The sequence below is a fragment of the Vigna umbellata genome, chromosome 4 (assembly GCF_029865625.1).
Source record: "Vigna umbellata cultivar VRB3 chromosome 4, Vumbellata_1.0, whole genome shotgun sequence".
In the NCBI taxonomy this organism is placed as follows: domain Eukaryota; kingdom Viridiplantae; phylum Streptophyta; class Magnoliopsida; order Fabales; family Fabaceae; genus Vigna; species Vigna umbellata.
This window is the reverse complement of record NC_142168.1, coordinates 73,449,543-73,465,486: the sequence shown is the minus strand read 5'-3', so window position 1 is coordinate 73,465,486 and position 15,944 is coordinate 73,449,543. Positions and strand designations below refer to the sequence as shown.

The 15,944-nt window shown below is 31.6% G+C and overlaps 1 protein-coding gene and 1 pseudogene across 2 annotated transcripts; both read left to right on the top strand.

Annotated features, from left to right (window-relative positions):
* The first annotated feature begins 1,090 nt into the window (after positions 1 to 1,090).
* On the top strand, positions 1,091 to 3,687 carry LOC124848581 (geraniol 8-hydroxylase-like; annotated as a pseudogene). The gene is made up of 3 exons (XR_015785536.1): positions 1,091 to 1,695; positions 1,886 to 2,245; positions 3,011 to 3,687. The product of XR_015785536.1 is annotated as a geraniol 8-hydroxylase-like (transcript).
* A 2,948-nt stretch (positions 3,688 to 6,635) lies between these two features.
* Positions 6,636 to 9,469, top strand: LOC148201218 (endoglucanase 13-like). The gene is made up of 6 exons (XM_088113959.1): positions 6,636 to 6,860; positions 7,669 to 8,082; positions 8,252 to 8,338; positions 8,452 to 8,604; positions 8,729 to 9,010; positions 9,155 to 9,469. Exons 1-6 carry the CDS (start codon positions 6,636 to 6,638, stop codon positions 9,467 to 9,469), a joined length of 1,476 nt encoding a protein of 491 aa, XP_087970085.1.
* The last annotated feature ends 6,475 nt before the right edge of the window (positions 9,470 to 15,944 follow it).

Here is a 15,944-nt window from a genome sequence, read left to right as displayed (position 1 = left end):
CTTCAATGTTCAAGTGAGTAAAAAAGTTAAGATCTTTATAAATATTAAGTATATTAGTGTTTATAAGAGTGAATATTCCTTAAAAGATATTAATTGTATTTCTAAAATCAACATGAACCATAAGTCTATATCTTTATTAGAATAATACTTATCTGATAAATATACTATCATCAAACTGCTAAAATTTAATTATAATACATGAATATAACTCGGACATAAATTTTGATTACTTTATAATAAAATAAAAAGATTTAAAGAATTTTACTAAATCTTATATTTTTAACATAGCTATTGAATCAGACAATAATAAATGTCCATTTTTATTACACATGTTTATAGACTTATTTATTTATTTACCAATTACTTAGTGGTCATTTTTAGTGAAAGAACATTGAAAAGATCTAATATAATTAATGATAATGATGTTTGACAACATGGTGGGGTCAAACAACATGATAAACGATATTTTAACGATCAAGACACACCAAGATCATAATCTTGTAGATATCAGAACAGAACCAAACGGACAAATTAAACGTGTTATGAAAGGTTTTGATACGGTACATAAAAAAAATTAATTAAATATTTTATTAGTATTCAAAACTCTACTTAAAGTAACTACACACGTTATTTTAGTTGTCTTTTCTTTTCTTTTACTTCAATTATTATAATTTAACTTTGGAGTTGTATATTATCTTCTTCTACCATTGTCTAATTTTAATTATGTAGTCGACACTTGCATCAATTCAATTATATTATCTTTACAGTAGTATCAGATAATTCAAAATTACATATACCCGGATCATAACAAGAAAATCAATTTAACCAAACTGAAGTAGTAGCAACATAAAAAGTAGATTCATTTTGAAGACAAGAGTAACATAATAATTTTACATATTCATGAATTAGAAAATTTATTTAATTCATCACATCAATTAAATCAGTTATGATTTTTCTTTTTACTTCCATTCACTTTTTATTTCTATTCTTTTTTCCTTTCAGTCCATCGAATCTACGGTGGTCCAAACACACCCTAAAATATCATGAACTTACCTCAACTCTCAATCATATATATTATATACCGAAAAACAATGAATGAGATCTGAATTATACAAGTTACTCTGCTGGATCTGCTGCACTTTCTCTTACACAACATATGAGATGGAGACAAACTCAACATTGTTCTTCACTTTCACACTCCTTTTGATCACCATCATCACCTTTCTGAAAGCCCTCAAATCACTTTTCACTCCAAACAAAAGCAAATCAAACCTTCCACCAGGCCCTAAAGGTCTTCCTCTTGTGGGAAATCTCCTCCAACTGGGTGCCAAGCCCCACCAAACCCTGGCCACCCTGGCCAACATTCATGGCTCAATAATGAGCCTCAAACTGGGCCAAGAGACCACCATCGTGATGTCCTCAGCAGAAGCAGCCAAAGGGGTGCTCCAAATCCATGATCTTTCTCTCAAACAGAAAGATCCCTGATGCAATGAGAGGTGCCAGCCATGACCACTTCAGCTTGCCCTTCATGCCAGTTTCACAACAGTGGAGGGAGCTGAGGAAGCTGTGCAATGAACTCTTGTTCTCCAACAAGAACTTGGACGCCACTCAGGGACTCAGAAGCAAGAAGGTTCGAGAGCTTTACAGTGACATTCACCATAGCAGCTTGAAGGGTGAACCTGTGAACATTGGAAGGTTTGTATATGTATCAAACACACACACACACATAAAATTAGTTAGGAAAATTGTTTCCTTTTCAAATGTGTAATTTTACTTTTTGTGAGGTTTTGATCATATTAACATCAACTACATAATTTTCTCTTGATTTTTCATGTGTCTTCTTTATTTTCAATCTGTTTCTCTGTCTTTGAACCGTATTTTTCAGGTTGGCTTTCAAGACGACAATAAATCAGCTGTCAAACACAATCTACTCAGAGGATTTCCTTCAGTCGACTGAAAAAGCTGGGGAGATGAAGGAGTTGGTGACCAACATCATGAAAGAGGTTGGAAGGCCAAATTTGGCTGATTGTTTCCCAGTGCTGAAGATGATGACCCTCATGGAATCAGAAGACGCACAGGAAGCTACTTTTCGAAGCTTTTGAACATATTCAAGAGCTTGATTCACAAAAGGCTGGAACTGAGAAAAGATACTGCTGGTTACTGCACCAAAAAGGACATGTTGGATGCCATGCTCAACGATGCTCAACATAAGATGGACATAGTTAAGATTCAACGTTTGTCATTGGTATTTCCTTTTCCTGCACTTAACTTTCTTATATCAATATTACTTATTTTCTTATTTTCCTTGTACTGTTCTCCCTTTTTACTTTCTTACCTGCAGAAGAAAATATTGAAGGTTTTTGTACATGTTTTAACCTAAGAAATATATGAAAAAAACTTTTACATACAGAAAGAGGATACTTTTGCTAATATTCTATAATCATATCTAATGTTCTATTTTTGTAATAAGTGATGCATTTAATAAAACTCATTAGTAAAATAAAACTTTAAATTTGATTGAAAAATCATACCATGTGCATCTATATTCTTGAACTTTGCTTATTGAGAGAAAAGAACAGAGTATACGTTAGTACAAGTTTCTAGCCACATGCAACAAAAATAATAAAATATCTTTTTCATAAATTAAAATTAACTTGTACACAAAACATTATGTGACAAAATCTTTATAAATTCATTACATCTAGTTTATTTTTTCTATATTTTCTTTGATAAAATATTTAAAGAAATTTGTCCTATCAAATCATTATAAAAAAACATGCGCCAGTGATTCTTCTGATCTTTATCAGTAATGGTTGGCCCTGCCTTAAAGAGGACATTGGGTTGAAAACTATGGACAGGGAATTGATGACCCATTAAGAGAAAAAGGGTGAAAAACAAGGTGGACCCAACCTGTTTGTGAAAATGACAGAAAATTTTTGTAGGCTTAAATAAAATCTTCTGGTTTATGGTTTTGTCCGGACTAACCTTGCAAAAATGTGTATTTTGTCAGGATTTGTTTGTGGCAGGAACTGATACAGTGACATCTACGGTAGAATGGGCAATGGCTGAGTTACTTCACAACCCACATGTTATGTCAAAGGCAAAAGAAGAGTTAGAGAGGATTATAGGAAAAGATAACCTTGTGGAAGAGTCAGACATAGCGAAACTCCCTTATTTGCAGGCAATAGTGAAAGAGACTTTCAGGTTGCACCCTGCAGTTCCACTTTTGCTACCCAGAAAAGCTGAAGTGGAATTTGAGATGCATGGATACACAATTCCAAAGGGTGCACAAGTGTTGATTAATGTGTGGGCCATAGGAAGGGACCCTAATTTGTGGGAGAAACCTAGATTGTTTTGGCCTGAGAGGTTTTTGGAATCAGAAATAGACTTCAAAGGAAGGAGTTTTGAGCTTACCCCATTTGGTGGTGGGAGGAGAATATGCCCTGGTTTGCCATTGGCCATAAGGTTGGTGTTCTTGATGTTGGGATTGTTCATCAATTCCTTTGATTGGGAGCTTCAGGATATTCAACCAGAGGATATGAACATGGATGAAAACTTTGGACTCACCTTGGAGAAGGCTCAACCTGTTTTAGCTATTCCAATCATTCCAAAACATTAGATATTCATCTTCATGGTCATTGTATAATTTATTATTCAACTCTTATTAAACTATCTATTTCCACAACATTTGAGATGTTTATTTTTTACTTTTTAAAGTAAAAGATGTATTAAGAATTTCATATTAATTAAACTAATCTTAAATTATTATATATATATATATATATATATATATATATATAAATTATAAGTATTGACGGTTAGACGATTATATAGATTGTTACACGATAAGGTATTGTTTAAACCATAATGTTTAGAGATAGAATGTTTTTTAAGTGTTTAGTAAGACTGTAGCAATTAAAAAGACAATTCTTAAGGAAATAGCGTCTGATGACAAGATCATTTATCAATGGTTAATTTCATAAGCAATTGCACTGTTTATAAATGGTTAACTTAACTAAGCTAACTATTAAGTGTTTGAATTCTTTTCAGAATATATAATAAATCAGATTGTTTACAAGTCTTAGATAATAACTCTCAATGAGATTATGTGTTTACAATGTTATGAACAAAGACAATAAAAGATGAAAGAGAGAAATAAACGACACAAGAATTTAACGTGGTTCATTGTATAAATGCCAACATCCATGACTACAATAGGACGTATTTTTATGTTCGGTGTATCTTTCAAGCTTTACAGAAAGTTTTTATATAGTTAAAAAGAGAACAACATCTCATAGTATTAAGTGATGTTGGACTAAATTAAGTTTCACAATACTAACATACAATACAACTCAATCTAATAAACCTTGTAGGATTTTCTCTCTTCTTCTCGATGTAAGCTTATGACTCTATGAAGCTTGAGAGTTTATTTTTAGAATTTTTGTTCTTGCACGAGTGTGAGTTTCGCTTTAATCTTTTTGTTATTTGTATGCTTATCCTTTCTTTTTTTCTTCTTTCCAAGGGATCTTCTAATTATAAGCTTCATGGGAAAAAATCTATTAGATAATTTTTGTCTTCAATCTTCATATCTTCGTAGCCTTTTTGTAGATAGTAACCATATGTTGAAGTCAACATGTCAGACCAAACATAGGTTGTGTGAAATCTTCAACACGATTTTTCATGGAGAGAATACTCCATGAATGTTTTTTTGTTTCTAACCTCTACTTCTGATATGGAGCATGTTGATACTTGTAATAGACATATCTACACAAAGTAAAGTAGAAATGTATATTGACATATATGTTCTTTTTCTTATTATTTGTTGATTGAAATGTTGTGCATTTAATGTTTTGTATTGCGTTTTCAAAACAACTTTTGTCAATTTTTCTATACATGTAGTTTAAACACTTTTTGAAAAAATATTAGGTACTACTGATACATAAATGTTTCATTGTTGGATAAAAATATCGTTTTGTGTCAAGGTATCGTTTAACCTTTTAAAGACGTTTAGTAATATTTGTTTAGTATGAGAGTGCATTTAGAAAAGTGTTACTCAACATATTGTTTTTGGAGCACTATTTATAGCTTTAGCACATCATTGCATTGTTTAGAAAGTTACATAAAGAATACCTTTAGTAAATATATCATATTGATGCGTTTGCCAAAATATCATTTAATGATGTGTCAATTATTACACTAATGCATTTACTTAAATATCATTTAATAACACGTAAACTAAAATATAATGCAATGACCTTTTTATAATAAATAATCTTTTAATAATATTACATCTACTAGGATATCACTTGGTCTTAGCAATTTATTGAAGTTTTTCTTTATTTATTTAAATGTCGTAAGACTTGTTTCATAAAATAATTTAATGATATTATTTTTCTAAGATAATATTTTCAAATAATAGTTTCGTTTATGGTTGTTGGTTAAATTTTAAAATATAAAAAATTTATAAATCCTATGTTATAGACAATCTTAAAAAAAATACTCTTATTATATATAACCCTCTCACATTATAAATATACGAGGAACTGATATTAAAAAACAGTGTTTTTTTAACAATTATCGAAGTGTAACATACACTGGAAGAAAAAGAATAAAATAATGATAAAAATATTATTTATAATTAATTATTATAGTTAATTTGAGTTGAAACATCGGAAAGTCAAATGTAAAATATCAAATAATTAGTTTTATGATTTATATATAATATACATAATAAGTCATAGTGAAATTAATTATTTCATCAAAGCACTTTTCAGTTTCTACAGATATACATGTAACGAAGATGATTTTTAAGTGTGTATATATAACTTTTTATATATCCCGTGCATGCTTTATGGATGACTCTAATAAAATAGTTATATGGTCTTTTCTCTGTTAGTTATGATATTTATAATAATTTGTTTAGTAATTATAATACTATTAAATACATTATCATATTTATAAATTTGTTTAATAGTTTTATACTATTAAATAGGATGTTATATTAATAAGTGCAAAATTAGTAATAAAAATGATGTTGATTAGTGCAAAATTAGTAAGAATAATGTTGATGAAACTATAAATTTTGAACATTTTTATAATAAGGTGAAAAACTATGGTTTTTTGGACAAGTTTTCTTAAACTTCTTTTTGAAAGGAAAATTAAAATTAGTTTATATTCAGCTTACTTAAGTTATGCATTATTCAAAAGTTTTACCTTTATCTTTACACAAACTAATTTAAATTTATGAAAAATTTTTTATTTTTTATCCTGTAAAAATATCTATAAAACTCGTCCAAATTAATATATTCTTAATAATAAAACTAGAAAAAAAAATTGAATATTCTTATAACATTTTATAATATTCATAGAAAAAAATGGTTTTATAATCTCATCCAAGGTCAAATTATTATAAAAATAAAATGGAAGTTACTACTCTGGGTAATTTGTAATTCATATTTTTAAGAGTTACCAGGAAAAATATTATATTTGGTAGTCAGAAATATTAATTAAGTTTGACATATTTAGTAATGAGATAATTAAGATTATTTTGCAGGGTGGTGGTTGTGCTAGCTATAAATAGGGTAGAGCATGTTGAAGTGTGAAGAAACACCAAATATCTGTTTCCTTGTTGTCATATGAAATCAATGGTGATGACTCAAAGCAGAGTCTTCATTTTCAGTGTTCTCATTTTCTGTTGTTTCGAAATTGATCATGTAGCCTCTGCTCATGATCATGATTACAAACAAGCACTCAGAAATAGTTTGCTGTATTTTGAGGGCCAACGTTCAGGGAAATTGCCACCCAATCAGAGAGTCACCTGGAGAGCAAATTCAGCACTTAAAGATGGCCATGATGCTGGAGTAATATCTTTTTTTATCTATTTTACCTTTTCATTTTATTTCATTTAATTTGAAAGTTTCCATATATATATATATATATATATATATATATAAATTATTAGATGAAGTACGATATGCTGTTGAAAAAAAATGGTTTTATTAATATTGTTCGTTAAATTATTTTTGTGATACTTACATAGAAATATTTGTTATTTCTTATTTGTCAATTGATATACTAATTGTTTTGAATGTTTTAAAATGATTTTGTAAATATTACTATTAACGTTTCCTTAATTATAAAAATAAGAACAAAATCACTGCGTAAAACCGCATTCAACATGACGTAAGTTACAATTAACTTAAAAATATTTTTATCTGATGCAAACATTATGATTTTTACTATCATTATTTCCTTATGTCAGTTTTCTTTTTTCTTTTAAAGCTTCACTCATTATTCAGTCTGTTCCTAAATTTAATCCATTGACTCAAAACGAGAACATAAAACGCATACGAAATAGTCCAAACATTTTCATAACTTGAATATCTCATGATAATTTTTATTTTATGGTTCATCAACTCATACAATTTTTTATCCCATGAGTGATAAGATTGAACACAGTTGATAGAAAACTGTATGTATAACAGATTAATTCAATGTGTATATCTGATTTTTGGAAAAGAAGAAAACTATACATAGCGTCCATAATAAGAACTGAATTAATTTATTCTTTTTATTATTATAATCTCAATTTTTTTCTTTTAAGTTGAAAAAATTGTTGGACAAGAAATATTTTCTTCGCAAATTATTAACTAATAATTTTTCCGGCAGATTGATCTTGTGGGCGGATATTATGATGCCGGAGATAACCTGAAGCTAGGGTTTCCACTGGCATTCACCATAACCATGCTTTCATGGAGCACGATAGAGTTCAAAGACAAACTTTCCCAGCAGAAGGAACTCCAAAACGCGCTCAGCGCCATCAAATGGGGCACAGATTATTTGATTAAAGCACACACAAGTCCTGATGTGTTATACGGCGAGATCGGAGATCCAAATTCCGATCATCCCTGTTGGATGCGGCCGGAAGATATGACAACTCCTCGGACTTCTTACAAACTCGACCATCAGCATCCTGGTTCCGATCTCGTCGCAGAAACAGCTGCCGCCTTAGCAGCTGCCTCCATAGCGTTTCAATCCGTCGATAAAAAGTATTCCTCCACCATGTTACTTCATGCAACGCAGGTTCGTATACACATTAACCCTAAAAAAACTTTTACAAAACGTAAGCTATAATTTATTATGTTGAAGATATTTTATATTTTCAAAAAAAAGTTAAATATACTATTACAAAATATATATTTATATATTACATAGTATAACTGATTTTTTAATTTATGGTTTTTGTTTGCAGTTGTTTGACTTTGCAGACACTCATCGAGGTAAGTATTCAGACAGTATCACACCAGCAAGGGAAATATATTCCAGTAGCGGCTTCGAGGTCTGTATAAATGAAATTATGTATATTTATTACTTTATTTTGATACTTAAGTAATAAAATATTATATTGTATTATGTAAAACGTGGAAATTTATTTGATTGTTTTAATTACAGGATGAATTGGTGTGGGGAGCTGCATGGCTTTATCGTGCGACCAACATGAAGAAATACCTTGATTATCTGGGAGGAGTGAGAGATACTGGTGGTGTGAGATCAGTGTTTAGTTGGGATGATAAGTACGTGGGTGCACATATTCTTGTAGCAAAGGTATCATTCGATTATCATAAATAATATTCAATATTTGTTTAGTATGTGAGTTTTGACTTTTTGCTTTTATTTTTCATGAAATCTATTTGGTTGATAGATGTAATTTGTTTTGAATGTGATGCAGCTTGTTTTAGATGGTAAAGTGGAGAAATCAGGGATATGGGCACAATACCGATCACAGGCAGAGGAATATATATGTTCCTGTGCTCAGAAATCACACCAAAATGTGCATAAAACAGCAGGGGGTCTCTTTTGGTTCTTACCATGGAACAATAATCAATACGTTGCTACTGCAACATTTGTGATGTCTGTTTATTCCAAGTATTTATCTTCAAAGGGTTCATCCCTCCACTGCAGTGGTGGTGTTGTTAGTCCTGATTATCTCACTTCTATTGTTCGATCCCAGGTACTTCATCTCTTCTTAAATTAAATCTTTAACTTTTTACCGTTAAATTAACACGAGTTTATCCGTCGATAAATTTAAATATGTCTATCCATCCTCAATCATGTATTTCTAGTAGTAAACAGTGTTTTTTTGTTTTCCTTATAGGTTGACTATATTTTGGGTTCTAACCCTAGAAGCATGAGTTACATGATTGGATACGGGTCAAATTTTCCAAAAAGAATTCATCACAGAGGAGCGTCAATTGTATCAATCAGAAAAGATCCTACTCCAGTAGGATGCAAAGATGGATTTCAGGAATGGTTCCATAAGGATGCACCAAACCCTAATGTGTTGGTTGGTGCAGTTGTGAGTCCAGATGGAAACGATAACTATCAAGATAGTAGGGATGATTATCAACTAGCTGAGCCAGCAACTGTTACTATGGCACCTTTGGTGGGTGTTCTTGCTCATCTAGCTTAAGTTGTAGAGTTTCACCTTAATTATAATCCTAAAATAGTATATGTAATTGTGATAACGAAGGAAGCATTTTGAATAATATTGCCTCTCTTTCGTACCTCTTCGTTTACACCAGAATTTTGATATATGCAATTTAGTTGCTTTTGTTTCAGTTTGGAAACATATGTAAACACTACTATAAAAGTTTTTTATAGTTCTTTACGCTTGTTATTTTTTATTTTTGACGTCTTAGTTGGAAACGTCAATTTAACATTGGAGTAGAAAATATCATCGAATAATGTCAGTCCTAAGCCAAATTGATGTTTATTAACGATGGACACCAAGGAATCGACATCTAGGAATGTGGGGTGTACTTTTTTGTGAACAATTTGGCTGAGCTCGCTTTTTTATGAATGCTTTGGCACTCAAAAGGAGGGGACACTGCTAAGTGCACATTTTTTCAATGGAAATAGGGGGTTGACGTCGACTATGGTAAAAGTCGACATTAATTGACGTATGTTAATGTAAGGTTTGACGTCCATGTTAGCTTTTTTTTTCTAATAATTTATTCGGTTTTATAATTTTACCAAAACCTAAAAAACAAAAAACCAGCACAACCTTTTGTATTGAATGTTTCCAGCATACAATTTCAAGATTAAAAGTATAAACTAATGAAAACTAAGACTAAAAACTAAAGTTATCAAAACTAAAAGAATTAAAACTAACTAATGAATGTCCTGAAGAAAAATAAAATTGCTACTATAATGGGTCTTAGGTCCTAATTCCATCGCTCCAGAAGATACGTTGGTCACTCTTATCATATCTTTTCCATTGTGTCCTTCGTTATTAGTGATGAATTCTTGAAGTGTTGCAAAAATAACATAACATTAGCACAAATTAGAATTTCTAATGTGTCTATTACGCTTCAGTTTCAACAAAGCCGAAGCATAAAAAAGTATAGTGACAATTTTACAATTTTGACAAACATAAAGACCTCAGTTCATCAAAACTCGAAGACATGGTGTTTTTGGCCTCGGTTAAATTAAAACCGAAGCCTAAAAGGGTGTGTCAGATAAGCAAACCTTTTAATGTTAATGTCAGTAGGGCCTATGACATTGATTATTTACAGAACCGCTGCCATAGGATCCTGACGTTGTATGTTGTCTTTTCAATTTTGTAGCCCTATGGATAACTCTATGACCTTGGTTGTTTTGAAAATTGGTGCCATAGACTCTTTATGTTTCAGTTATACCGCGAACCGAGACATAAAGTTTGAAACAAATTTCAAAATTATAACTTACAAAATATATATATATATATATATATATATTATATATATATATATTCGGAAGACTTTAAGTAGTAGTTCTTAGTAGAACCAAAGGCATATTGCCATTATTGGTTCGGTTAATAGAATAACTAAGGTAATATGCATTTTCAAGGTTAAATTTTGCAAAATAACATAGCCTCCTCTTGCACATTTCTTCTTCACTTTCTCTTTGCGTTTTTTCTTCTTCTCTACTCAAACCTTTATAAGACGAAGCTTTCAACGACCATTATGAGTAATTTTTCTTTACACAAATGTACATTGATTAACTACTATGGGTATGATTTTCTTTTATTTTGACTAATTGGTTTCGTGTACATGTACTCTTTGGAGCATAAACATTTCCTCATAAGCAACGATTTATTTTGGCACTGAACCCACCTTCATGGTTAGTTTTGTTTTGGGCTTTGATGAACTTTCATTTTCGTTTGTTGTTCATACACCATATATATCCAAAAATAGATTAAAAGTGAGAATATATTCAAAAGACTCTAAATGACTTTGAAATTTTTTCAAAGCACCAAAATATCATGAAAAACCCTCACAAAAATTTTTGGATCAAAATTCAAAATGTAAATATGTGAAATATTTTTTCAAAGTTTGAAAAAAACAAAATAAATTGATGAAAAATAGCAAACACCCTGTTTTGAAAATCTAGAAGGAAGAACCGACTATGCAAGCTCCCACGTGATTGAAAATTTTTTTCTATCCCAAATCAATACATAATACTGTCAAATCAACAAATCAGAGCAAATGTTATAGTCGTTTAAAGATTTGCAACTATTTTTATTTTTTATTTTTTTAGGAATTGCTACCAAAAACCATTTTTTTATTTACTGTTCGGTTCTTTTGAACCGAGGCAAAATCATGACTCGTTTTTTGCTTCGGTTGTTAATTGAGACCAAAGCTCCCACTTTTTTATCATGTCTGAATATACGTCAGTTCCAAAATCGCTATCAAATGTCGAAAATAACCGTTGTCATAACTCTTTGCTGCACTAGTCTAACTTCATTATTTTTGCATACTAATGTTTAAAGATTAATGTGATTTGTAATATGTAAAAGGTATATATTATTACCTCATTCTAATAATCTTTAATTCTTGCTCAAATGATGGTTTTGATTCAAGACATGACATAGTAGCCACATCCCTAAATATGAGTTCTTCTTACACTAAACATAATAAAGAAAATAATCACATATCCAGGTCATAAATTGACATATGAAAATTAATAACTAAAAGATCAATTAGTTCCAAACTTTGGATACAATATTTGAATTTGTTGTGCTCTAAGGTTACTCACAACTCTAATTAAATTTGAAACATACATTAATATTAATATGACTAAGTAGATGAAAAAATGTAACACTTACATTTGTAACATATATTTCAAGTCATGTTTCTTCCTCTGTGCAGGATACAACTGTACACTATCTTGGTATGATGACCATCAATTGACAATGAGCTCTATCATAAATCACAAATAGTTAGTTGATTAATTAAACCTTCATAAAAATTTACATTCAGTAACACATACCCATCAATGTATGACCCAATGTACATCTTTTAACTAAAATATCCGTGTTTGCAAATATATTTGCCTGTGGTAAACTTTGTTTCTAAAAGGTTGAATGGTCTAAGGTTTAATAAATACATATGTCTTCTTATAGAACTTGAGATAACAAATATTTTTTACAAAAGGATTTCCTCCGTGTAGATTTCAAGATCTTGTAGACAAGTTGAAAATGATTGATATTCATTTACCTTAAGGAAAAATGTTCTAATTAGAGAAAATATCTAGAAAATCTTCTTAATTAGAAAAAATAACACTAGTGCAAAAAAGACCTTTAACGTCACCCTTTAGATGTCTGACCCTCGAATATCCAACGTAAAAAATGACCAGTGACATTTTTCGTAAATAAAAAAACTATTTAGACGTTGGTTATGGAAGGAACCGACGTCTAAACCCTAAACCTAGAAATTTAAAAAGTCACTTTTTGACTCCATTTAGATGTCTGATCCCGCCACTCTGACTTCTGAAGCACTTTAGACGTCTGTTAATTGGGGACCGACGTCTAAACCCTAAATCCAGAAATTTAAAAAGTCACATTTTGACTCCATTTAGACGCCTGATCCCGCCACTCCGACTTCTGAAGCACTTTAGACATCTGTTAATTGGGGGGAACCGACGTCTAAACCCTAAATCTAGAAATTTAAAAAGTCACTTTTTGACTCCGTTTAGACGTCTGATCCCACCACTCCGACGTCTAAAGCACTTTAGACGTCTGTTAATTGGGGGAACCGACGTCTAAACCCTAAATCTAGAAATTTAAAAAGTCACTTTTTGACTCCGTTTAGACGTCTGATCCCGCCACTCCGACGTCTAAAGCACTTTAGACGTCTATTAATTGGGGGAACCGACGTCTAAATTTTGGCATTAAAACACCGTGAACGCGCACTCATTGTTCATCATCTTCGTCGCGTTTTCTGTCTACAGGTTACGCTTTTAAGGTTCGTTTTCTCACTTTTGCACCGTCTTAAGTTAAATTTACTCCGATTACATCACTCTTTGATGCATTATCTTTCATTTGAACCGATTAAAATGCGTTTTCGTTGGGTTTTGGTGCAGTTATTCTCGTGTCTTTAGGCGACGTTCTATGGCGGCGATTTCTTGTGTTTTGTACTCCTCCAATTCCCTTCACTACGTTTTTAAAACCATCTAATAAAAAAAATCTACAATACATTCTCTTCAACTAAAATATAAAGTTTTAAACTCGAATCACCATGAGTCAGGAGTGATAGTGGCATATTTTTCTATGAATTCAGTATTGAATTAGAGAAAATATCAACTCTTTCTCATCCTTTTTACCTTGTAAATCCTAGTTTTCATTTAGTTTAAGAAGTGGTTTCATCTTAAGCTTTAATTAGATAAATTGATCATTAACCCCTTTATTTATACAAGTTAATTAGTTGGAAGAAGTCTCTGCATCAAATGAAGAGTGCTGGAACCAGAGAAAACAAGAAAACAGCAAAAACAGCAAAAATATGAAGAACCAGAATCTGGAAAAAAGTTAGCTGGAGCGCCCTATTTCCATGGGCGCTGGAGCGGGCTCTGCACCAGGACTGGAGCTAGCTGGAGCGCCCCCTACAAAAGGGCGCTGGAGCGCCCTTTTTCCTGTTTTCGCGCGCTGGAGCGCGGTCTCAAGCGCGCTTGCTGCTGATTTGGCAGATTGGGTTTATTTAACCCCAAATTAGAAGGACTTTGACATCTTTGGCATCCCAGACACAAATTCTCTCAATTGGAGCGTCCAGAGGCGAGCTAGGAGCTGTGGGAACAACCCTTCTTCATCCTTGGGTCCTCCTCCTTCTTCCATTTCCACCATTGTTGTAAGCTCAAGCTCTCCATTCATGGAGAACTAGTTTCATTCTTGTTGGGGATTGATGTAACCACGGATCTCTTATGTAATTACAGTTGTTTTGAATGATTATATGCCTCTTTCATTGATTGTTAGTGTTTAATTCCTCTACTTAAAGCTTGTATGAGTAATTCAACCATATCATGATTTTAGGGTTTGCTTGATATTGGGAAATATTGGGTGAATCTAGAACTGGATTAAACACCTAAAGGAAATAGTATCTAGGGATAGAACTAGGACCTTTGGTTGTCTTGAATCTCAATTCTTAAAGCGGATGAACTTGTTAGGTTTTCCAAGGGATTGGAGTTTAAGAAGTAAGTCTAGGCTCTCTCTACCAAGGGATTGGGTTTGAGTAAATTAGAAGATTGACATTGGCTAATTAATGAAGAGGAAGTGATTTTCTATACATAAGAGTGAAGTAGGTGAAATCATCCCCCAACAATATCATTCCATAGCATTTCTAATCTTTCCATTCCTAAGTGTTTGCGTTATCAAAGCTCACTTTTACCCTTTATGTTTTATCTTTAATTTTATTGCATGAAAATCTCAAAAACATGGAATCATTCTTTAGTCTAAATTAGTTAGATATTATACGATTGTCTAGGACACGAGTCTCTTGGGAAACGATATCCGGTCTTACCGGTTTTATTACTTGAACGATTTGGTACACTTGCCAAAGTCTCAACAAGGAGCAACCTCAAAGACGTCTAACCTGTATGGATCGGACGTCTATATAGACGTCGGACCTATATAGGTCCGACGTCTATAGAGACGTCAGACCTAAAGGGTCCGACGTCTCATTAACGTCACCCATATAGACGTCGGACAGAGATCAGACGTTAAAAGCCCAATATAACAAACGTCTAAAGTCCTTTTTGCACTAGTGTAATTGTATTATTTGAAGAAATTACTATTTAATACATTGTTTCCTTATTTTCTTTTTTTAAAGATTAAATTGTTACACATAAAAGTAAAGAAAATATAATTGATAGGAATGAAAATAATAAAGTTATTATCTTTTTCAAATTTAACTAATAGCAATGGTAGAATATATTTTTTTTATAAGAACCTCTAGTCACAAGAGCTAATGATGGTAAAAAGAAGCCAATATAACCATGCCCTTCCACAAATTTGATTGGGAGAGGATATGTTCCCACTAATAAGTAATAACAACTCCAATAATCCAAAACTCTAAAACTTCAGTATGATCAACAAAAATCAAGGACTTTATTAATTCCATATTATAGAACAAAAATCATGCATATCTTAATGTGAATACCCTTTTAACTAGATATATGGGATTAGATTTATGAAACCAAAAAAATAAATATCACTCCATCTTTTTAAATACCTTACTATTTAACCTAAAGAAAGTATTCATTATTATATTTAACATAGAGAAGGAAATAAGAAAAATATGATATTTTCAATTAAGTTTATATCAATCCTAAATGAAGAAAAAGGAAAAAAAAAAGACTTTCTCTCACACCAAAAATGTACATTCCAATTCAAAATAAGGAGTGAATAAAACATAATTAAAATTAAAAAAAAATATCTGTCACAAGCGTTGTGACACAAGGAGGTTTAGGTCTGAGTGCTACCACATGAATTTTCCAGTAGCTCTATCGTCATTGTCTAGAAATGAAGACCAGTTCCAAAAGTTGAAAACGTAATGACACGCAAGCAAACATCACCGTCAATAAAATAAAAGCTACCCCCTCAAGTCTCTTGAAAGAGAGAAAACCAACAACTCGAA

Excerpts from the sequence above, each read along its gene's own strand:
- LOC148201218 (XM_088113959.1), top strand. The coding sequence starts at position 6,636 with ATGAAATCAATGGTGATGACTCAAAGCAGAGTCTTCATTTTCAGTGTT. Across the intron at positions 8,605-8,728 it reads CACATATTCTTGTAGCAAAG|CTTGTTTTAGATGGTAAAGT; the intron begins GTATCATTCGAT and ends AATGTGATGCAG. Across the intron at positions 9,011-9,154 it reads CTTCTATTGTTCGATCCCAG|GTTGACTATATTTTGGGTTC; the intron begins GTACTTCATCTC and ends TTTTCCTTATAG.